Raw genomic sequence first — 23,807 nt, 5'->3', positions numbered from 1 at the left:
ATGTAGTTGCTGTGCGTTTATATGCATATACGTGCATATACATGTTGCTCTACACAGCGACGCGAGAACTGTAGGAGCGACCCTCGCGGCTGGAAAGGGGTCAAGGTCCGACTATAGTTGGCCTCTTTCGCTCCTACAGATTCAGCAATGGGCTCGCGTCGCACGCACTTCGATCATTGAGGACCGTTAGCCGAGGTGCCGTTCGGGTCGGGTGATAGTAGTGGACACTTTCACATACAGCTCAATACGAGGAGTTAAAGAAAAGTGATTATTTAGAGTGAAAGTCAGAGGACAAGAGTGTCGAAGTAAAACTAGTACGTGAAAGTCAACGCGAGTGGCAAACAGGACTTCAAAGGATTCCCAGGACATCGTGTGAGCAGCAAGGACATCCAATGGGAATCCTTGCGATGACTAAAGAGGCAACCAGGATCGTCAGCGGCACCAGCAAGGCTATTGGTGCAGACCAGCAGTTTAAGCGAGGCCTGCAGGAAGTTATACTCTAAGTGAAGTGTAAAATTTATAAAACCTATTAAAGAAAATATACTTTACGTTTTTGTACCATAAAACACAAGTGACTAATGATTATCGCAGAGCTTCAACTAATAAATTTGTTGGCACGAACTCACAGTCAGCTGAAACTAGCCCAGCTTAGACTCGGGATAAACCGAAGGTTCGTTACAGTGCATACTCGTCGAGAAAAAATTTTCATTATGCGCACCAACGCTTTCATACCAGAGCTTGCAAGTGAGGGTTGATCGTTTTTTCGTTTATGCTCTTCTTCGCATCATCACCAAAAAATTGTGCAGACACGTCTCGCTCTGAGCGTCACTCTTTGTTTTCTTTAGAATCTGTTTCGCTCATGACTCATTCGTGTGACGCTCTCACATGAGTGTCGCGTAAAACTAACACGATTTTCCCTCACACAAAAACTCTCAGCAAAAAACAGTTTGACTAAAAAACTCAACAGAAATGATCTTTGCCTTCGTGTGCATGTAAATACACGCATACATACATACAAAAAGAACGTGATTACCCATACAAACGCAACTGACAGTTTGCTTCATTTAACTCAAGCAAACGATCAGTGTTTGACTTGAGGAAACGAAAACAGAAATAACTGTCTCCCTCAGAGCGCGAACGAGCTAAGCCAGACGCGACAAAAACAGTTTCTGTCTGAGTTTTTTTGACTGTGTCAGTGAAAGACACTTATTTGTAGACAACGAAAAAGTGTTTACAGTTATTTGCGAGCTATGTTTCATACCCTTCCCACAAATAATAATGGGTTCTTGCTGGGACGAGATTTCAATTTTCGTGAGCAGCTGCTTGTGCTCACATACATACAAACATATACGTATTTAAGAGACTAGAGAGCGTCGAGAGAGAGAGCAAGAAAAAAATTTAGCATAGAGGAATCTTTTCTTCAACATTTGACCATCGAAGCGAAATCACTGTGCTTTCGTATATTTTCGTGGCCCGACCTTAAAAGTGAAGAGCCCAACAAATACGATGTAGTCTGGGAGATAACTTCCGAAAAAAAAATGTGCAAAACGCTTTGCACTACTGGCCCGGTCTATGTGTTCTATGGTTAGTGGTTACATTCATTTAACAAAACCGTTATACCCTTTTTCCCCATTTTCAAAGGGTTCACGGTGTAAGCCACTAGAGCATTAAGGAGTTCGAGAACCCGAGCAAGCTTTGTATAGCTTCTTATTATTGGGAACCTCGCCCATTTTATTTATTTTTTCTTTACTATAGTAAAGTAAAACTAGAAAGACTTGAACTATTTAATTAAATTTCAGTGAAATTAAGTCTTTATTAAGTGTCATAAAATGTAAAAGTTAAATTAAGTGTATACCATATAAATTTTAATATAAGTACATATGTTGGGATAAACTAGTGTCCATGAAAATTAAAAAAAAAAAATTATTTTACTGACTGAAATATGAATCGTCTCATGAATTATACCCACAATAAGATATTTATGCTCCCTGTCAATTCAACTTGAGTGTCAAAACTATCAATGTATAATGCTTACAAGTGATTATAAATATATAATTAGCTCGTTTTAAATTTTAGTGTCCCCAGCTTAATTTAAACCGTTTGTAATCAATTTGTATTTTTGAGATATTTTTAATTAATAACTGAATGTCAGCATTTTATTAATACTTCGCAAATAATTTTTAAAAAGTTAGCAGCTTTACTGCAAGAAAAATGCTGACTATTTATGTTTGGATATATTTATTTTTAGATTTCTCTAATCGCTCAAAATTAATTTTTTTTTTTTTTTTTTTTTTTTGATACAATAATGCTTTCTTTGTTGTTTGAGTATCGTTCAAATCAGTACTGTTAGCAATTAAAAAAATGTTTTTTGCTTTGAAATTATTATTGCACCATTATCTGTTAAAAGACTTCTATTTGACTTCTATTGGACTAAAGTCCGCCTGTGGTATTACGCTCTATTGAGTACATATGTACATGCGTTTTGTTCACCCTATCAATACCTAATATGCCAAGATTCAAAATAAAATCTTAATTTAAGGATATATAGTTATTTTTACACATAGAATGTTTTAAAAAACTTTTTTTTTTTGCCATATATGTATGTACATATTTTTTTTATATTTTACTAAATTATAAATCTGAACACGCTCTCAATCAAAATTAAATGTTAAACTATGTTTAAACGTACTTAAAATGGAGGCTATGTCTATTATATTATGGTACAGTTGTATGCTTTTGAATATACCACGAGGTTTTCGTCGTTTTTATTTAATTATTTCTTCTTTTATATTTGTATTTATGCGCTTAGTTTAATAATGCCAATTGAATAGAAAAGTAATTTTCATTAGTTAGCAAATGCTTTGTGATTATTTTAAATATTGTTAATCATATTGACTTAATTTACAATACAAATAGGAAAACGAATGTAAAGTATAGTTACAATTACATACTTTTATATATTCCTTGACGGCAAAAACTAACATTGATTAAGACTATTACAAACTAATACTATTTGCCTTAACTTCCCCATCACATGCAGTAGAGATGCAAAATGATAACTTATATAAACCCGATTTAAAAATATTATCTACGATTTTTATACAATAAATATGTTTTCATAGACTGTGGAAGCTGTAATTGTTGTATACGCTCTTCCAAATTTACTCGACCAATTTTTTGTCGAATCGACCTTCGGCAAAGATCCATTAATGGCAAAGGTTCAGCTGCAAAATAATGAAAATAATAATAAATTAATATATATATATATAGAAAACAAATTTTGTTTTGCCTATTTCAGAAATAAATTCCTCTCTTATATGTAAACTAGTCTTAATTCCAAATATCAGGAATCCTGTAGGTGGTAAACGCAGAGGAAATTTTCAGTGCACTTTTTAATACCATAAACTTAACATATTACTTAGTAACTTGCCATTATTAGTTTCATGTTCTGATATGCACTTTTTAAATAATATTCCACGGAAAACAATTAAAATCCTTAGATTTTTTGCTAAAAATACAATCTGCAATAACACTGGACTATACAAAACACACAAACATTTATGCATATATAATGTTACCTACAGATTACAAATACCTTAGGTTTTGTTTTCCTTTTTGATTTTTTTATTTTAAATAAAAACAATAATAATTTGAGCACTTGCAACAGAAGAAAATTTTTCGTGCCAATTTTTATACCTAAAAGCTTCAACAGATCAGCTGACTTTAAGGCGTTCAAACAAAGAAAGAATTGACTTGAAGTTCAACCAAGATTAAGCCGTCCTGAGTGTCAGAGGTAAACGTCAAATCCTGGCCACAATAAACACGGATCCAAAAACATCTGCGCCAAAAATACAGGAGGACATATTTCTAGCCTCAGGAGGTAGCATGCATCCCTAAACTGTGTGAAATGTGCTCCACAAGGAGGGGTACAATGCCCGAACTTCGCGCAATAATCCTTTGATTTCCGACGCCATTAAAAAAAAAAAGAAATTGCTCAGAAACACTAAAACAAGCCAAACTCATTTTAAGATTCAGTAATTTGGAGAGCCGAATCCATATTTAACATTTTTGGATCAGATGGGGCTGAAAAAGTATGGAGAAAATGCAATACTGCTCTACAGCAAAAAAAAAATGAACTGCAACTGTGAAGCATGGAGGCGGAAACGCGATGGTTTGGGGTGTATGGCCACATCTGGAGTTGGGAAACTGGTATTTATAGATACCAAAATGGATAAACATTACTATTTGGGAGTGTTGAAAGATAATCTCAAGGAGAGCGCGACTCAGCTCCAGTTAGGTGACGGCCATTAATATTTTCAACAAGATAATGACCCGAAACACACCTCTTATCTAGTGAGGGATATATATATATATATATATATATATATATATATATATATATATATATATATATATATATATATATATATATATATATATATATATATATACAAAATAAAAATATTTTAGAAATCCTTAGAATTAATTAAAAATGTTGAAAAGTTTTAGCCCATTTGAGTAATAATAGATTTTTTTTTAAAATTATATACAGGGCAAAATTGTGTATACCCAAATTTTATACTTACGATCTAATCCACCGATATAACGCATTGTTATTTCGCAGTGTCCCCATACAGCTGAAACAACTGGATATAGTTTTTTTCCTTTGAGGCCTTTAAATGCAATGCCTAGGTATTGCTGATCAACAATAAAGCTTAATGTTCCCTCGTCCATATCTAAAGCAACTAAAAATTTATCTGGGACCAAAAAAGCTTCATCATTTTTTAAAATTGCCGGATATGTTACACCAGCCGAATTCTTTGAGTCGTGATACAGTTTATTTCTGCCCAAGTCCCAGCCCCAACTCTGGTCAGTAGATCCAACTAAGCTTTGGTACCCAACAGAGTGCAAGGGTGCATCGCCTGATGCAACCCCTACAACTGCATGAGTACCCCTTTGCCTTGTTGGCCAATATATCTCCCACACGTGTAATCCTTTTGTAAGTCCTACTTTTCCGCGAATGCAGTCTGTACTTTGTGCGACGGGATGTCTATGAAATGTCAACTTATCATCTTCTTTTACGAATATATTTAACGATCTGTCCTCTGAGTTCCATGAATGTTTCAGTTGAACTTCTCGATTTGCTGGGGGCATATCAAGCAAAATATCAATTCGAGCAGGTTTCACGAAATCCGCTTGCAGTTCTCTAGGTATAATTGGTTTAAACGTCGCCTGAGAATCATTACGGTTAACTGTTTTAACGCCGCCACTAATTTTTTGACCCATGTTCATGCCACGGCAGCTTCGAGATCTCCTTTGGTCAATAGCAACTTTATAAGATAATCGAAGACGTTCAAAATCCCTAGGTTCTAAACGAGATAGCACAACTCGCGGGGATAGTGTAGATGATGCAGAAAAGCTTTGAGGACGTCGTCTATCACTTGACCTAACTGAAGGTGTCCGACCACCCTTATACCTGAAAAGATTCCAAAGTAATTTACATGTAAGAAAAAGTAATACTTTAACTATAGAAAGAAAAATTATTAGCTACAATCCAAAAAATTAACTTAAGTAGATATAGTTATACGTTAAATTCATTTACACAACTACAACAAAACAAACACAGTCATTCAAGACTACAGGAATAAATGCGAGCCTATGAGTTTAATTTAATTATCGACCTATACACATATATGTATGCTTTATATATATATATATATATATATATATATATATATATATATATATATATATATATATATATATATATATATCAATATATATATATATATATATATATATATATTGATATATATATAAACAAATGTTACCTTTTTTTCCCAAGTTCCATTTACAATTACTTCAACTGGGTGTTCCAAATATGCAAATACAAAATGGCGTCAGCTGCGGGACTTCACAAATTTACTATTGCTTTATCACATACAACGCAATTTTATTTTTATATATGCATGTATTTACAATATAACATATTATTTATTAATTATGAGCGTATGGTGATTTAAAAATTAATTTTTCTTGATTTCTTCAAAACACCTTCTGTGCTCAACCCCGCTTACCAAACTGCAATATCAGTTGTCAAGGTTGCTTAAACATATATACACATACACATGTACTTGATTTTGTATATTATTATCACAGGGTGAACTAAATAATACACAAATTTCAGTGTTACGAACACCCTGTGAAAAGGGTATACCTACACGATAAGAATTTGAGCAATAAACCTTTTCTAAATACACAGCGCATATTTATCGAAAACTAATTTAAATTTAATTTTAAAGTTTTATCTAATTGTATGAAACAATCTGTACGTCCAATATAAATAAATATACAATCGATAAATTTTCTCCAAATACGATGTAATTCAACAATTTGTTTATACAAGTTTGATGATTTTATAATAATATCTATTATCTATACAACAAATTTAAAAATAACAAGTAAGAAAGCTCTAGTCGAGACTGCTCGACTACGAGATCCCCTGAACCCTTGGAGTGTTAGCTATTTCAATAATTTTTCGCGTCTTTCACAAACACGTACGCACACACAGGCATACATACACACACACGCATACAGACACAAACGCATACACACACTCACATACACACACACATACACAAACACATACACACACATACACAAACACATACACACACAAGCACCCACGCATAAACACGCATGGGCTGCAGTGTGCGCTTACTATGAGAACTTAATTGTTTAATAACTTTTTTTATGGACGTACGATCTTCATGAAACTTTCAGATTATGATTATAACATGAATATGCATGTAATTGCCAAAGCACAAGTCTCTAGTATTTGAAATACGCTTTTTACAAAAGTGTGGGTGAGGGGGTGAATTTAAGGGTGGGGGTAAATTTTAACAAAAACCGAAATTGTGTAAATTGCATGTAAGTATACATTAAAAATTTGGAGACTCTGGCAATAAAGGTGTAGAAGATATAATTTTATAACTGGTTTTCGATAAGGGTTTTTATCGATAAAAAAAGATTGGGATGAGTTATCGATTTTTAATGATAAACTCGATATCCGCGCTGTAATTACGAACATTTTACAAAAAATTTGAAGTCTCTAGCTCTTATATCTTCGGAAATCGACGCGTTCAAACATACGGACAGACGGACAGACGGACGGACGGACAGACGGACAGACGGACAGACGGACAGACAGACAGACGGACAGGGCCAAATCAACTCAGCTCGTCACCCTGATCAAGAATATATATACTTTGTGGGGTCTGCCACGCCTCCTTCTGCCTGTTACATACATTTCAACAAAACCATTATACCCTGATTTCCCATTTTCAATGGGTTCAGGGTATAAAAACAGTCACTGACCAAACAACACATAGACTAGACATGTAGAGCAATGTTTTTCCACGCCGCAACATCTGTCTAGCAAGTCCCGGCCAACTTCGTATTCGCTCGGTTTGGTATTAGATGGCTCGGGTAATGAAAGATAGCACGACGAAATCAGTGCGCTCTAAGCACGCAAACGAAATGGTCATGTATGCGCTTTGCGTTTTTTGTCTTACTCTCCCTCTCTCTCTCTCTCGTGGGCTCTCAAATCATGAAGCTCAGCAGCGCATTAAAATTGAAATTTCTTCGCGATGGTCCCAGCTCTTTCCTTTTGAGTGAAGAGTATACCCAAATCTTAAAATCGTTTGCGACATTCATGCAAACAAAATGTTATCGTTTCGATATATATTTATGGGAAGGGTATGAATGCGTTGAGGCGCATAAAGAATATGATCTAGCGACGGGCATGCACACACACACACACTTGTAGTCCCTTGCTACATGTATGAGCATTTGCGACCTGCGTGCGTTACTCTTGCTGCTTGTAGCAGTTCTAAAGCCGAGCAATTGCATTTGGTCGGTCTTACGGACTGTCATAACCACTTTACACAGATGTACTATGTATGAACAATATATGCAAATTGTAAAGCCCAAAATTTGCCGTTGGTGCCTTGTGAAGTGAGCACACGCATACATACATTTGTGTATGTGTATGCTTGTATGGGATGGCAAGCTTATTGTCTCTGGATTTAGTAGTTTGTAAATGGGCCATTATGACTTAATTAGAAATTTTTGACAATAATGAGTAAAGCTTGAGTATAATATGACATGTGTATTTCATATATTGCAGAGCATTTAATAAAGTTAATAGTGTTTTAATTTTTTCGGTTGAAAATGTGAAATATAAAATAATTTTAATTATATATAACTAGCTGGCCCGGCAAACGTTGCATTGCCCTATATATTATTTCTAGGTAAAAAATTGTTGAAAGCTATGTTGTTCAGGTTGGGATACACTCTGATTAATTTATTAATCGGATTTTCATTCAAGCACCTTGTGGTAAACGACATTCTTCGTTTTTTGGTCGGGTGCAAGAACAAATAATGCGGATGGTTTGCCAACACGTGAGCATGCGTACAATTGACCATGAGAAAAACACGCATTTTCTAGATTGAGGCCACAAATAAAGATTGGCCCTGTGACTTGAATTTGAATTTTTTATTATTATTATTATTTTTTTTTTATATAGTATATATATTCTTGATCAGGGTGACGAGCTGAGTTGATTTGGCCCTGTCCGTCTGTCTGTCCGTCTGTCCGTATGTATGAACGCGTCCATTTCAGAGACTTCAATTTTTTTTTAAATGTCCGTAATTACAGCGCGCATATCAAGTTTATCATTAAAAATCGATAACTCATCCCGATCTTTTTTTATCGATAAAAACCCTTATCGAAAAGCAGTTATAAAATTATATCTTCTACACCTTTACTGCTAGTCTCCAAATTTTTAATGTATGCTTACATGCAATTTATACAATTTCGGTTTTTGTTAAAATTCACCCCCCACCTCTAAATTCACCCCCTCGCCCTCACTTTTGTAAAAAGCGTATTTAAAATACTAGAGACTTGTACTTTGGCAATTACATGCGTATTCATGTTATAATCATAATGTGAAAGTTTCATGAAGATCGTACGTCCATAAAAAAAGTTATTAAACATGCGTGTTAATGCGTGGGTGCTTGTGTGTGTATGTGTGTGTGTGTATGCGTTTGTGTGTGTATGCGTGTGTGTGTGTATGTGTGTCTGTATGCGTGTGTGTGTATGTGTGCCTGTGTCTGCGTTTGTGTGTGTATGCATGTGTGAGTGTATGTGTGTCGCAGTTCGTGTCGTGTTTCTTATGTAAGCTGAAAGACGCGAAAAATTATTGAAATATCTATTGCTCCAAGGGTTCAGGGGATCTCGTAGTCGAGCAGTCTCGACTAGAGCTTTCTTACTTGTTTTATTTAGATTTGGAAACAAAATTTTTTTTTGTTGATTTTTTTTTTTTTTTTGAATAATTTTTGAATAATTTTTGTTGAATAGTCTTTCTTTTTTTTTGTTTTTGTTGAATAGTCTTTTTTTTTTTTTTGTTTAATAGACAGGTCTGCTCGAGGCTGTGCCGTAGAATGACTGACTACATTTGTTTATTTACTTCTATACAGGACCGAAACTGTCACTGTTGTCAAGGCTACTGAGTATAAATGGAAATTTGAATCTTTAGGGAAAAAACCGCGTTTTTCAAGTATTCCTCAAATTTTTTCAGTATTTTAAAGATCTACTGACCTACTCGTGGCGGAGACAAATCCAACAAATCAAAAACCATGAAAATTTGTCCAGCAGATCTCGAGTTATAAGTGCTTGGACACTTTTACACAACTCTTTTATATATATAGATTATTTACGGATATAAAGTTTATATATATATATATATATATTGAAAAGTTCGGTATACTCTTCACACAGAAGGGAAGGCATGGGCTCTCGCAGCGAAGAAATTTCAATTTTCGTGAGCTGCTGTTTGTGCTCACATGCATACATACATATACATATTTGAGAGAGCAGAGAGCATCGTGAGAGAGAGAGAACAAGGGAAACATTCAGCGCATAGGGATCTTTTGTTCAATATTTGACCATCTCGGTCGAGCGCATGAAGCAAAATGATTGTGCTTTCGTATTTTTTCGTAGCCCGAACCCAAAAATGGAGGAGCCGAGCAAATACGAAGGGTCTGGGAGATAACTCCCGAAAAAAAGTGTGCAAAACGCTTTACACTCTATGTGTTCTCTGGTTTGTGATTAAAGCTAATCATCTTTGGAAAATATAAAAAATAGTATATACTAAAAAAAAAAGTTTAAAACGAGCAAAAGTGGCTAAAAAGCTCTTTTTATGTATCTATCTGAAAAACTTCAATTTAGAATCAAAAAGTGAAACAAATGATTTTACCATCTTATTTAAATACATATATCAAATGAACCTAATTCCAAAATTTCAGACAGATTCATTTTTTATGTTTTTACAGGCATTTTAAAGTCGACTTAGCCAACATGTATCCATACGTGCTCGCCACTGTATATTCTTGATCAAAGCGACGAGCTGAGGCGATCATACAAAAACAAGTAAGAAAGCTCTAGTCGAGACTGCTCAACTACGAGATCCCCTGAACCCTTGGAGCATTAGCTATTTCAATAATTTTTCGCGTCTTTCAGCTTACACAAGGAACACACACACACACACACACACACACGCACACACACACACACACGCACACACAGGCATACATACACACACGCATACACACACGCATACACACGCACACACACACACACATATATATATATATATATATATATATATAATTTATATAATATAATTTTGTCAATAAATGAATATAAAAAAAAAACACACACACACACACACCCCAAATATCTAAGAGAGATAATAAAGAGCTACTTCAGAGGAAGAACACTGGTATACAACACGAGTGAGGGTCCCCAAACTCATACAGTGTCAGCTGGAGTACCCCAAGGCTCAGTGCTGGGGCCTCTCCTATGGAACATCCTGTACGACGGCGTACTGCGCTTGGAACTACCAGCAGGCGCGCACACCATTGGCTTTGCTGATGATGTAGCTTTCGTAGCCATAGGAAAGGAGCTCAAAGATACAGAGGATATGTGCAGCGAAAGTATCAATCGCATACGAAGCTGGTTGACAGGAGCTGGGCTCGAGCTAGCGGCACACAAGACCGAAGTTGTACTAGTCAGTAGTCGCAAAAGAGTGGAAACTGCCAATATAAAGATCGGCAGCGTCACCATCACTGCTGCCAATTTAGCTTTTTTCCCGTCAAATCTGGCTGTTTCCGAAGACCAATTGCGGGAAATATTTGGGAATTGCGGGAATTCTGGCTTTTTTAAAAATGAATTAGGCTTTTTTCGCTTTTTTTTAATACTGCCACCAATGAAAAAATGTAGCAGCGCGTTTGCGACTTGTAGAAAAAGTTTGGTATTAAAATCTTCCATTTTCGATAAACCTGTGAAGAAGTTTGGTAAAAATATACCAAATGTGTCAAAGAGTGGCAGCTTTATCATACGTTTATATCGATATTCGCCAATATCACCACCACTACTTTACACAAACTGTGATCACAATAAGTGGGATTTTTTTTTGGCTACAAATTTCGCCATGCCAAAGGAATATAAGCAAAAGTGCCGTGATGCTTGGATAAAGAGCGAAGAATTCAAGGAGTGGCTTCGCAGGGATGACACGGACGACACAATGGTCTATTGCAGTTATTGTAAGACTACGATATCGAACAAGAAATTCGTGCTCGCTGCTCTTATTTTGTGATTGAACTTATCAAGCAGCTAAAGCAGAGGTAACCAATTTGTCTGATTCTTCTACCGACCGTTAAATAATTTTGATTTTATCTGCAGGCTCCCCGACAATTTAAAAATTTTAAAAAACATTGACGTTTTTTCCGTTAACAAAATTCTGTCAACTAAAAAAAAAGGAATCACAGAATTGTTAGAACACCTCCAAGTAGACAGAATAGCCGACATTGAGCGGCAGTACTATGATATTAATCTTGTTAAGTGGGAAAACGTCAATGACAGCTCCAAATTTTGGAATGAAGTCTCTAATAACAAGGATTCTGGCGGCAACCGCAGATTCCTTGACTTAGCAGCTGTTGCCCTGCAAATGTCCAACGCGGAGGTGGAACGCGTATTTAGCCAGCTTAACTTGGTAAAGTCCAAGTTAAGGAACTCAATGAGCCTAAACACAATAAACAGTATTCTTAGCATAAGGTAATATTTTATTAAGAGTGAAAAGATGATACCGATTTATATATTACTTTTTATGACTGGGCAAATGCTGCTATGAATACAAAGTTCCTCCAAATTATCTTCGCATGATAGATACTAATAGGTCGTACGATTCTGAAAGCGATGCTAGTCGCGACGACTTAGATAGCATGTTGAAAATCTTGTAACTTAAATAAAAAATATAAAAAAAAAACATGAAAATAATCAAACCATAAAAACCGCTTTTTTTTAGGCTTTTTTGTAAAAATTTTCAGCTTTTTTTTTCCGTTTCTTCCATCTAAAAACAGTTTTTTTTTTCTGGTAAAAAGTTGGCAGCACTGGTCACCATTGCGTCAAAGAGGGCGATAAGATATCTTGGTGTCATTATAGACACAAGATTAACTTTCCGCGAGCACTTAGAATATGTGCATAAAAAGGCAGCTGATTCTTGTAGAGCTCTCTCGAGAATCATGCTTAACACGCGAGGACCTAAACAGCAACGACGTCTCCTCCTAATGAGCGTCATTAAGTCTGTCATCCTCTATGCTGCGCCAATATGGGCAAGAGCGATGGCAACGCCGAGCTACAGCCGAGGCATTTGCGCGATCTACGGGCTGAGCGCAATCAGAGTCAGCTGCGCTTTCAGGACTATCTCCGATGACGCGGCGCTCGTCATAGCCGGTATGGTGCCACTGGAGTATTTGGTCGCCGAAGCCGTGGAGCGGAATTCGCACGGGCCTACGCGACTCAACGCTGTCAGGGCGAACAGTATCGCACGATGGCAAAGAAAGTGGAATAGCTCAGCTAAAGGGCGGTGGACGCACAATCTCATCCCGGAGCTCGAACCATGGGTTAACTGCAAACATGGCGAGGTTAACTTCTACCTTACGCAGATCCTCTCGGGTCATGGATGCTTTCGGAGCTATTTAAAGCGCTTTGGCCACGAGGAATCTGACGAGTGCCCCTGGTGCGAGCGAGGACATGTGGAAGACGCCAACCGCATTCTTTTTGAATGTGGACGGTTCCTGGACGAGAGGCGTCGTCTGGAAGAGGCAGTGGGCCGCTCCATCAGAGCGGACAGCTTAGTCAACGCCATGCTGGAATCGGAGGAAGCTTGGGAACTAACAAGCACCTTCGCGGCCACGGTGATGATGGAGCTCCGCAGAGTCGAGCGACTGAGAAGACGAGCTGTCCCAGGCTAAGGTAGCGCATAGTGCTTGCGAAGCAATGCTTTACGGACGTCTCGCAAGCACCGCGCGCTATCCTAGCCACCACGCAACTTGCAATTTGTTATATAATTTTGTCAATAAATGAATATAAAAACAAGTAAGAAAATTCTAGTCGAGAGTGCTCGACTAGATACTACCCTGAACCCAACAAATAAAAATGCTCATTTAGAATGGCTGAAATTTCAATTTCGATGTATTTAAATATATAAATAAAATACCAAACTCATTTAATAAAATATAAAAATATTTTGAAACAATTAAAAAAAAATTACCATCAATTGCATCGATCGGGATTCGAACCGCGACTTCTCGATCGAGCGTCATGCAGCTAACACACTAGGCCACCTCACTCCTGCTAGTGGTGCTGGCAAAACTCAAATAGATTCACTGCTGCAGCGCCATCTACCAAAACTAAACGAAACTAACTGCTGATGTGATTCTAAGAATCTGCTAGAATAACCAAACTATTAAAAACGCACATAAAGTATAGTTAAAATTTCAATTTCGGTGTATTCAAAAATATAAATAAATAGAAAACTCATTTATGAAAATATAAAAATATTTTGAAACAATTAAAAAAAAACGTACATTAGTTGCATCGATCGGGATTCGAACCGCGACTTCTCGATCGAGCGTCATGCAGCTAACACACTAGGCCACCTCACTCCTGCTAGCAATGCTGGCAAAACTCAAATAGATTCACTGTTGCTGCGCCATCTACCAAAACTAAACGAAACTAACAGCTGATGTGATTCAACGAATGTTTTTGTTGTAGCTGCTGCACGTGCGTTTGTTAATTGGCCAAATATTTGATTATTTTTTATTAATTTTTGACTGAACGGAATTTAATGAAACTTTCAGCATATGATCTAAATATTATATTGAATATTTGAGAAATTTAAAAAAAAGAAAAATCATTCACAATTAGCTATAGTGGCATCTGATTTGAACTTGAATGTTTATACTCGATAAAAATATAACGGGATGATTTATCGAATTTTAAAAGCAAACTCGACGTCCGCGCTGTATAAACGGTCATTTAAAAAAAAATTTAAGTCTCTAGCTCTTATATCTTCGGAAATCGACGCGTTCAAACATACGGACAGACGGACAGACGGACAGAGAGACAGACGGACAGGGCCAAATCGACTCAGCTCGTCGCCCTGATCAAGAATATATATACTTTGTGGGGTCTGCCACGCCTCCTTCTGCCTGTTACATACATTTCAACAAAACCATTATACCCTGATTTCCCATTGAAAATGGGTTCAGGGTATAAAAATAAAAAAACACACACACACACAAACATATACTCACATCATACACACACACAGAGATACGCACGCACGCATAAACATGGCTGCATAAGATTGGCTACAGTGGTGGCTTACTAAGGGAACTTAATTGTTCAATAACTTTTCTTGTGGACATACGATCTTCATGAAACTTTCAGATTATGATTATATCATGGATATTCATGTATTTGCCAAAGCACAAGTCTCTATCGGGATGAGTTATCGATTTTTAATGTTAGCTCGATATCCGCGCTGTAATTACGGACACTTAAAAAAATCTGAAGTCGTTAACTCTTATATCTTCTGATATCGACGCGTTCATACATACGGACGGACAGACGGACAGGGCTATATCGACTCAGCTCGTCGCGCTGATCAAGAATATATACTTTATGGGGTCTGCCACGCCTCCTTCTGCCTGTTACATACATTTCAACAAAACCATTATACCCTGATTTCCCATTGAAAATGGGTTCAGGGTATAAAAAGTGCGAGTGAAAGTCCATATTGTTTTGTTTTGTATTCTTCTTTATTTTTGCATAGAGTGCGATCACTTATTTTGCGTCATCAGAATAAGACGAGCTTATCAACGGTCCAAAGAGCAATTAAGAAAGTTAATTACTTAAAGAGACAAATAAAAAAAAGACACCAGTCGATATGCTGAGAAAAGAAGTACGCATTAATTTTCCCGGGCGAACATGACGTGGCCTACCCAATGGCAGCATGTTGTCTTTTCTGATTAGAAAAATTGAATTTGGAAGGAGCTGATGGCTATAATTATTATTTCCATGACTCATAGAAGACCATTATTTGGAACGGTTGCCAAGCCGCTGCGGCGGGGGTGATATGGCATTGGTGTAGGTATTAATATCTTACTACAGCACTTGTAAGCTTCAATTTTTGACTTCGCGCATGAACGCATAGGTCTATAACACCATGTTTAAAACTGCTGTTCCGCATTTCTATAACCTGTCTGAAAACCGGCATTAGATTTTCCAGCATGATAATGCTTCAACTCAGACCGATCCGTAAAGTTCAGGGTAAACAAGTAAGAAAGCTCCAGTCGAGACTGCTCGACTAGGAGATACCCTGAACCCTCCAAGCTGATATTCTAATCATTCTGCATTTCTTTTATGCACACATACATACACATGCTTCCACACGCACGCATAAGCCTGCGCTCTGCTAACTGCGCAGTAAGCAGCGACTGCGCTTGGGCTGCGTTGCAATGTGGGCAATATTATGAGAATTTATTTGTCGAGTAATTTCTGTAAACATATGATCTTAATGAAACTTTCAGAGTGTAATCATATGGTAAATATGTGTGTACATTCCAAAGCCCAAGTCTCTAGTACTTGAAATGCGTCTTTTACAAATTGGGGGTGAAGGGGGCGTGGTATCCAAAATCTGTAAATTACAAAATCTTTGTACCGATTAACTTTATATACAACGCAAATTTGAAGACTCCAGGTCTAAAAATGTTAAAATTAGGCCAAAAAAACAAAATCAATTTTTCGATTATTCTCGATAAAAAAGTTATCGGACGATTTATCGAAAAAATAAAGCAAACTCGTACTGCGTATGGTACTCACGAGTATGCATGCCAAACTTCAGCTCTCTAGCTCTTGTAACTTCTGAGATCGACGCACTCATACGGACGGACGGACGGACGGACGGACGGACGGACGGACGGACGGACGGACGGACGGACGGACGGACGGACAGACGGACAGGGCTATATCGACTCAGCTCGTCACGCTGATCAAGAATATATATACTTTGTGGGGTCTGCCACGCCTCCTTCTGCCCGTTACATACTTTTTCACAAAACCATTATACCCTGATTTCCCATTTTCAATGGGTTCAGGGTATAAAAATTGATGGAGTGGCCATCATACTCACTCGATCTTAATATCATTGAAAACGTCTGGGGATGGCTGGTCAGGAAAGTATATGAGTTCGGAAAGCATTATAGTACAAAGACAGAGTTAATCGAAGGTATTGAAAACGATTGGTCAAAAATATCCTTGAATTATATTGAACAACTTTATAATTGCATTCCTAATCGAATTTTTTAAGTCATTAAAAAAAAGAAAGGCACTACGCACTACTAATATTACTTAAAATTAATAATAGCTTAATATGCAGATGTTATTTTTGGTCATTAAATTAAATAAATTGAATTTATCGCAGGGGGCGCTAATTTGATGACCAAATTTTTGTAACAATTTTGTTGTACATTTTACAAAAAAATTAAAAATATTATTACAAATTATTCCTTATTGTTACAGTAACCATTGTTTTTTTTTTTTATTTATTTTAAAGAGAAATAGATGTAGTACAATACAGAAAACAAGTAAGAAAACTCTAGTCGAGAGTGCTCGACTAGATACTACCCTGAACCCAACAAATAAAAATGCCCATTTAGTATGGCTGAAATTTCAATTTCCATGTATTTAAAAATATAAATAAAATACCAAACTCATTTATTAAAAAAAATATATATATATTTGGAAACAATTAAAAAAGTTAACATCAGTTGCACCGATCGGGATTCGAACCGCGACTTCTCGATCGAGCGTCATGCAGTTAACACACTATGCCACCTCACTTCTGCAAGTGGCGCTGGCAAAACTCAAATAGATTCACTGCTGCAGCGCCATCTACCAAAACTAAACGAAACTAACTGCTGATGTGATTCTAAGAGTATGCTAGAATAACTAAACTATTACAAACGCACATAAAGTATGGTTAAAATTTCAATTGCGGTGTATTTAAAAATATAAATTAAATAGAAAACTCATTTATGAAAATATAAAAATATTTTGAAACAGTTAAAAAACATTAACATCAGCTGCACCGATCGGGATTCGAAACGCGACTTCTCGGTCGACCGTCATGCAGTTAACACACTACGCCACCTCACTTCTACCAGTGGCGCGGGCAAAACTCAAATATATTCACTGCTGCTGCGCCATCTACCAAAACAAAACGAAACTAACAGCTGATGTGATTCAACGAATGTTTCTAGAAGAAGTTTGAATGTATGTGTGCACACGCATACGATGCTGTTGTAGCTGCTGCACGTGCGATTGTTAATTGGCCAAATATTTGATTATTTTTTATTAATTTTTGACTGAACGGAATTTAATGATACTTTCAGCATATGATCTACATATTATATTGAATATTTTAGAAATTAAAAAAAATGAAAAATCATTTACAATTAGCTATAGTGGCATCTGACTTGAACATGAATGTTTTTACTCGATAAAAACATAACGGGATGATTTATCGAATTTTAAAAGCAAACTCAACGTCCGCGCTGTATATGCGGTCATTTAAAAAAAAAAAATTGAAGTCTCTAGCTCTTATATCTTCGGAAATCGACGCGTTCAAACATAAGGACAGACGGACAGACGGACAGGGCCAAATCAGCTCGTTGCCCTGATCAAGAATATATATACTTTTTGGGGTCTGCCACGCCTCCTTCTGCATGTTACATACATTTCAACAAAACCATTATACCCTAATTTCCCATTTTCAATGGGCACGTCCATGGTATAAAAAAGCACCTACTTATTTGAATATATGTGGACACCCGTATATGAAAATGCATTGCGTTTCTTCGCGCTGGACTAAATGATTAAAACCAAACACATTAATTTATAAGAAAAATTTCAAGAGTAGCTTTAAATATGTAAGACTGATTTTATAAGGGATTTAATCGATAACAATAAATCGGGTCAAATGGTCAAGTTTTGAAGGAGGGGGCTAAAAAAAAATAATACTTGATCTGGCTTACAAGCACATTCAGTTCGCGACAAGTACCAAATAAAGCATTTGGAGGACAAGGACACATTTCTAGCGCTCTACGTATTACATAAAATACAAGCAACAATGCTCAAAAGGATGGAAACTCGAAACTAGTTCATTGGGCTATGAAATCATACGAACTCCCTTTGTAAGAAATCATAGACGTACTCAGATGAGTCAAACTACAATATTTGTTTGGAAGGGCACTATGCACGTAGAAAGGAAATACTTCCTTATCTGACGGTAAGCCACGGCGGTGCTGGCTGCGGTTGCATAGCTGCATTGTGCTTTATTTGGCACTTATCTGGTTTAGTAAGTGCAGATGGTCGGCCAGATCTAATATTATTAGACTCATTCACGAAAGTGAAATGAGTATATTGGTTTTGTGCAATGTCCGTATTGCTGTCCGTCCGTCTGTCCGCCTGTACGTATGAACGCAATCTATTTCGGCGCTATTGAAGCTATAAAGTGTTAAAATTTTCCCGATCCGCCCACTAGGGGCGTGGCAAATCGAAAAATGCATTTTCCGATATACCAGAAATCATGTTTGTTGAAGAGCTAGAAAGCTGAAAATTGGTATATAGGTCGGCGTCGACCACCCAAGATCACGAGCTATGGCGGATACATATATCTCCGCCCTTTGGGAGCGTGGCAAATCGGATAAAACCGCATCTCCTAAAGTTGTAAACCTAGAAAGCTGAAATACACATAAGCTGATGTTTTAATTCTATAAAGATGGGTAAAAAAATTATATATCTACGCCTACTAGGGGCGTGGCAAATCGGACCTGAAGATATAGTGATTTTTCGAATTCTGCTATATTTTAGGCACTATTGATGCTAGAGATCTGAAATTTAGTATATATACGCGGGTTGATCACCCAAGTCTAGCGAACTATGGTAGATATAGTCTGTCCGCACACAGGGAACGTGGCAAACCGCAGAAGTTTATATATCCTACATTTTAAAAGCTAGAAGCTTCAAATTTGGACAGTTGAGTTACTGGTAGCCTCCTCTATCGATGCCCCAAAAATAGTTTTTACGTCTCTTTAGGGGCGTGGCATATCATAAAATACCCTGTAATTTTCATTTTGCAGTTCGTTCTAAGAACTGGCCAAACTGGCCCATTAGGGGCGTGGCAATCGGCAATAATAGTGCCCATATTGCGACATTTATATGCGTCCGCCATATATTTATGTATTTGTACACATAAATAGGCTTAATAGGCATTGATAACACGGAAGGAAACATTTTTATAAAATTAATAAAATATAAAAAAAGCTAAAATAACAATAATTTGCAATTTACAAAAAAGTGTTTTCCGCGGGATTTGAGCTCGCCCGACTGCAACGTTCTTACTTGTTTTTAATATGCCCCTCGTATTTAAAACGGCCAATCATTGTTTGAATAGTTGGCTTGGCTCCGGACATTAGTTTAGCTATCTCGGCATACGACTTTTGCCCCTTTGAATAGAGATGAATTAGTTCTTCTAAAGTTAGCTCTTTACGGGGCATTTTTACGCAGAAATTAGCGAATTTTGTCCAAAACAAAATTTGAAGATATTGCACACGTTTCAAAAATTCCCGTTATGTTTCAGAAGAACTATGGCGCCAGACGCAAGCAAGAGTACGGCGTTTTTTTTTTAAGCGAAAATACGTGAATATTTTTAGTTTTTTAGGTTTATTACTGGACCAAAATAAATATTGCTATTATTTAAATGGTATTGTATAGTGAAAAGTTGATTTTGTTACCCTTCATAAAAACTTTTATGTTTTATTTAAATTTGATGAAGTTATAGCGTGTTTCATGAAAATTTATCAGCGGTACGGTGACTTTAGTTGCACAGTGTATATACATATATTGGATTTGGATTTTTAAATACATACATATGTATGTACATATGTATGTATGTATGATCTGTTTCTTACAGGGTATTTCAAAAATTTTTCCTAGTTAACAATTTTTACACATAGTTGATAGTTTTTTATATACATAGGACTAATATACAAATTTTACGTATGTATCTATGTTTGAATAAAGTCAAGCACATTTAATATCGCTTAATGCACTTACAATGAAAAGAAAATACGCGAATTCATATACACATACATATGTACGTACACATGTGTATAGGCAGACACGCAACATATTTTATATTTCATGTAAAACTTATACTTAATATCATTTGTTTTCATGTTAAATACATATGTGAGCGTATCATCATTTATAAATATACATATGTATGTATTTATATATAAGCATATGTATAGTGTACACACACACACACACACACACACACATACATACATATACATATAATATCTAAAACCGCTTTAAACATTGTACATGCCTGTTATTATATAATTATTATATATATTTACATACGTAGCTCATACACTTCATTAATTTTACGATAAGATTCACTTACATTACTTCCGTCAATTTTACTTTCTCCTTTTAAAAAATCAAAACAACGGTAGCACACAATAAAAGAACTTAAATCTATGATTCCACATCGAAACGCATGGAATCAATACAAAAAAGAAGATATTCAATTGCAGTGGTATTCTTTGATTATGTTAATGTTCAATGATTTAAGGTCTTACACACTAGATATTATCGAAGAATGTCATACGTACTTCATATATGGGATATGTAATCTTGTAATATAATTAGATAGACTAGACATGTAGAACAAATTTTTCTACAGCAGAAAATGTTAAGTTGGTCGACCACTATACTTCGTATTTGCTCGGCTCGGTCGCTGGAGGTTCGAGCAGTGAAAATATTGCACAACAAAGTCAGTCAGCTGCAAGCGATCAAACGAAATGGTCTCATTCTTATATGAAGCACAGATATGCGCTATTTGTCCTACTCTCTCTCCCCCTACTCCCGAGCAAATACGAAGTATAGTGGTCGACCAACTTAACATTTTCTGCTGTAGAAAAATTTGTTTTACATGTCTAGTCTATCTAATTATATTACAAGCAGAGCTTGCAAATGAGAGTTGAGCGTTTTTTCGTTTATTCTCTTTCTCGCATCATAACCAAAAAAATTGTGCAGACACGTCTCTCTCTGAGCGTCACTCTCTGTTTTCTTTAGCATCTGTTTCGCTCAGACGCAATGCGATGACTCATTCGTGTGACGCTCTCACATGAGTGTCGCGTAAAACTAACACGATTTTCCCTCACACAAAGCCTCTCAGCAAAAAACACTTTGACTAACAAACTCAGCAGAAAATGTTTTCGCCTTCGTGTGCATGTAAATACACGCATACATACATACAAAAAGAACGCAGAAATCGCGCGTGATTACCCATACAAACGCAACTTACCGTTACTTCATTTAACTCAAGCAAACGATCAGTGTTTGACTTGAGGAAACGAAAACAGAAACAACTATCTCCCTCAGAGCGCGAGAGAGCTAAGCCAGACGCGACAAAAACAGTTTCTGTCTGAGTTTTTTTGACTGTGTCACTGAAAGACACTTTTTTGCAGACAACGAAAAAGTGTTAACAGTTATTTACGAGCTATGATTACAAGATTACATATCCCATATCCCATATATGAAGTACGTATGACATTCTTCGATAATATCTTCGATAATAGAGTTGCTGCTTTTGCTATATTAGCAATTTTGATAAAACGCAAAAAAGTGAGATCAAAGTCGGATAAAAAAAAAAAGTGTTGGGTGAAAGCACTAACCAGAGAACACATAGACTAGACAACTAGTGGAAAGCTTTTTGCACGCTTTTTTTGAGGCTTTAGCACCCCAGACAGCTTTGGACTCGCTCGGCTCCTTACTTTTAGGTTCAAGCTACGAAAAAATACGAACGCACAATCATTTCGCTTCATGCGCTCGACCGAGATGGTCAACTTTTGAACAAAAGATCCCTCTATGCTCAATGTTTCCCTTGCTCTCTCTCTCTCTCGATGCTCTCTGCTCTCTCGAATGTGTATATGTATGTATACATGTGAGGCTCACATTGTGAGCACAAGCAGCAGCTCACGAAAATTGAAATTTCTTCGCAGCAAGAACCCATGCTTTCCCTTCTGTGTGAAGAGTATACCGAACTTTTCAAACCGGTTGACATGCGTTTTCGTTATTATTTGTGGGAAGAGTATGAAAGCGTTGGTGCGCATAATGAAAATGTTTTCGCGACGAGCATGCACACATACACTGTCCCTTGCTACATGTACTATGAGCATTTGTATGCCTGTGTGTGAAGCTCTGGCTGCCTGTAGCAATTTTGAAGCCCAGAATTTGCATTTGTCGATCTTGTGAAGTGCTCACATACATATGTATGTATGTATGTATATACATTTGATTGTGTGTACGCATGGGAGGCGCTGCTCACAATTATGGGATATAACTTGTAGAAGCACTTGTATGCCTGTGTGCCTGTACATGTGCGTGTGTGTATGCATGGGAGATGAATATTGGCGTGTGCCTCCCTCAACTTAGAATGGTGTGAACGATTTTGGGTTTTATTTGAAGAGGCGCGCTTACATTTAAGTAGATGATTTTATTTCAATGCACATATACAGGTGAAATTTACCTTTTTAATAAGAAGCATATGTATGTACATACATACATATACTGGCTAAATGGACCCATTTTAAAGAGTGCATCTGTTAGATGTCATAAAAATCATGCAATTAAAAAATACCTTTAAAAGTAATAGGAAGTGCACTTGTTACTTTAGTTAATCATCTACTTAAATGTAAGCGCGCCTCTTCAAATAAAACCCAAAATCGTTCACACCATTCTAAGTTGAGGGAGGCACACGCCAATATTCATCTCCCATGCATACACACACGCACATGTACAGGCACACAGGCATACAAGTGCTTCTACAAGTTATATCCCATAATTGTGAGCAGCGCCTCCCATGCGTACACACAATCAAATGTATATACATACATACATACATATGTATGTGAGCACTTCACAAGATCGACAAATGCAAATTCTGGGCTTCAAAATTGCTACAGGCAGCCAGAGCTTCACACACAGGCATACAAATGCTCATAGTACATGTAGCAAGGGACAGTGTATGTGTGCATGCTCGTCGCGAAAACATTTTCATTATGCGCACCAACGCTTTCATACCCTTCCCACAAATAATAAGGAAAACGCATGACAAACGGTTTGAAAAGTTCGGTATACTCTTCACACAGAAGGGAAGGCATGGGTTCTCGCAGCGAAGAAATTTCAATTTTCGTGAGCTGCTGCTTGTGCTCACAATGTGAGCCTCACATGTATACATACATATACACATTCGAGAGAGCAG

The 23,807-nt window shown here is 36.8% G+C and overlaps 1 protein-coding gene and 1 long non-coding RNA gene across 4 annotated transcripts; one reads left to right on the top strand and one right to left on the bottom strand.

The window, feature by feature from the left end:
* Positions 1–1,775: 1,775 nt before the first annotated feature.
* On the bottom strand, positions 1,776–21,099 carry gus (splA/ryanodine receptor domain and SOCS box containing gustavus). Of its 3 annotated transcripts, none has more exons than XM_089465343.1 (3): positions 20,943–21,099; positions 4,587–5,476; positions 1,776–3,224 (listed from the first exon to the last, which is right to left on the bottom strand). In XM_089465343.1, coding segments are annotated over exons 1-3 (1,032 nt in total). In that variant the 5' UTR covers positions 20,945–21,099; the 3' UTR covers positions 1,776–3,084. The 3 variants fall into 3 exon arrangements, with proteins under 3 accessions (XP_089321469.1, XP_089321468.1, XP_089321470.1); XM_089465342.1 differs by lacking the exon at positions 20,943–21,099 and adding an exon at positions 5,832–6,127; XM_089465344.1 differs by lacking the exon at positions 20,943–21,099 and adding an exon at positions 6,078–6,100.
* LOC149270057 (uncharacterized) lies at positions 8,930–12,412 on the top strand. Its single transcript, XR_016269387.1, has 3 exons — positions 8,930–10,492; positions 10,583–11,748; positions 11,807–12,412. It is a non-coding gene; the product is annotated as an uncharacterized LOC149270057 (long non-coding RNA).
* Positions 21,100–23,807: the final 2,708 nt, after the last annotated feature.

The sequence above is a fragment of the Drosophila arizonae genome, chromosome 3 (assembly GCF_054131065.1).
Source record: "Drosophila arizonae isolate 15081-1271.41 chromosome 3, UAZ_ARI_1.0, whole genome shotgun sequence".
NCBI classification, from domain to species: Eukaryota; Metazoa; Arthropoda; class Insecta; order Diptera; family Drosophilidae; genus Drosophila; species Drosophila arizonae.
This window is presented reverse-complemented; position numbering and strand designations above follow the sequence as displayed.

Coding starts and splice junctions, on each gene's coding strand:
- gus (XM_089465342.1), bottom strand. CDS start 5,851: ATGGAACTTGGGAAAAAAAG. Junction 5,477..5,831: donor ATGGAACTTGGGAAAAAAAG/GTAACATTTGTT, acceptor GAATCTTTTCAG/GTATAAGGGTGGTCGGACAC. Junction 3,225..4,586: donor TTATATCGGTGGATTAGATC/GTAAGTATAAAA, acceptor ATTATTTTGCAG/CTGAACCTTTGCCATTAATG.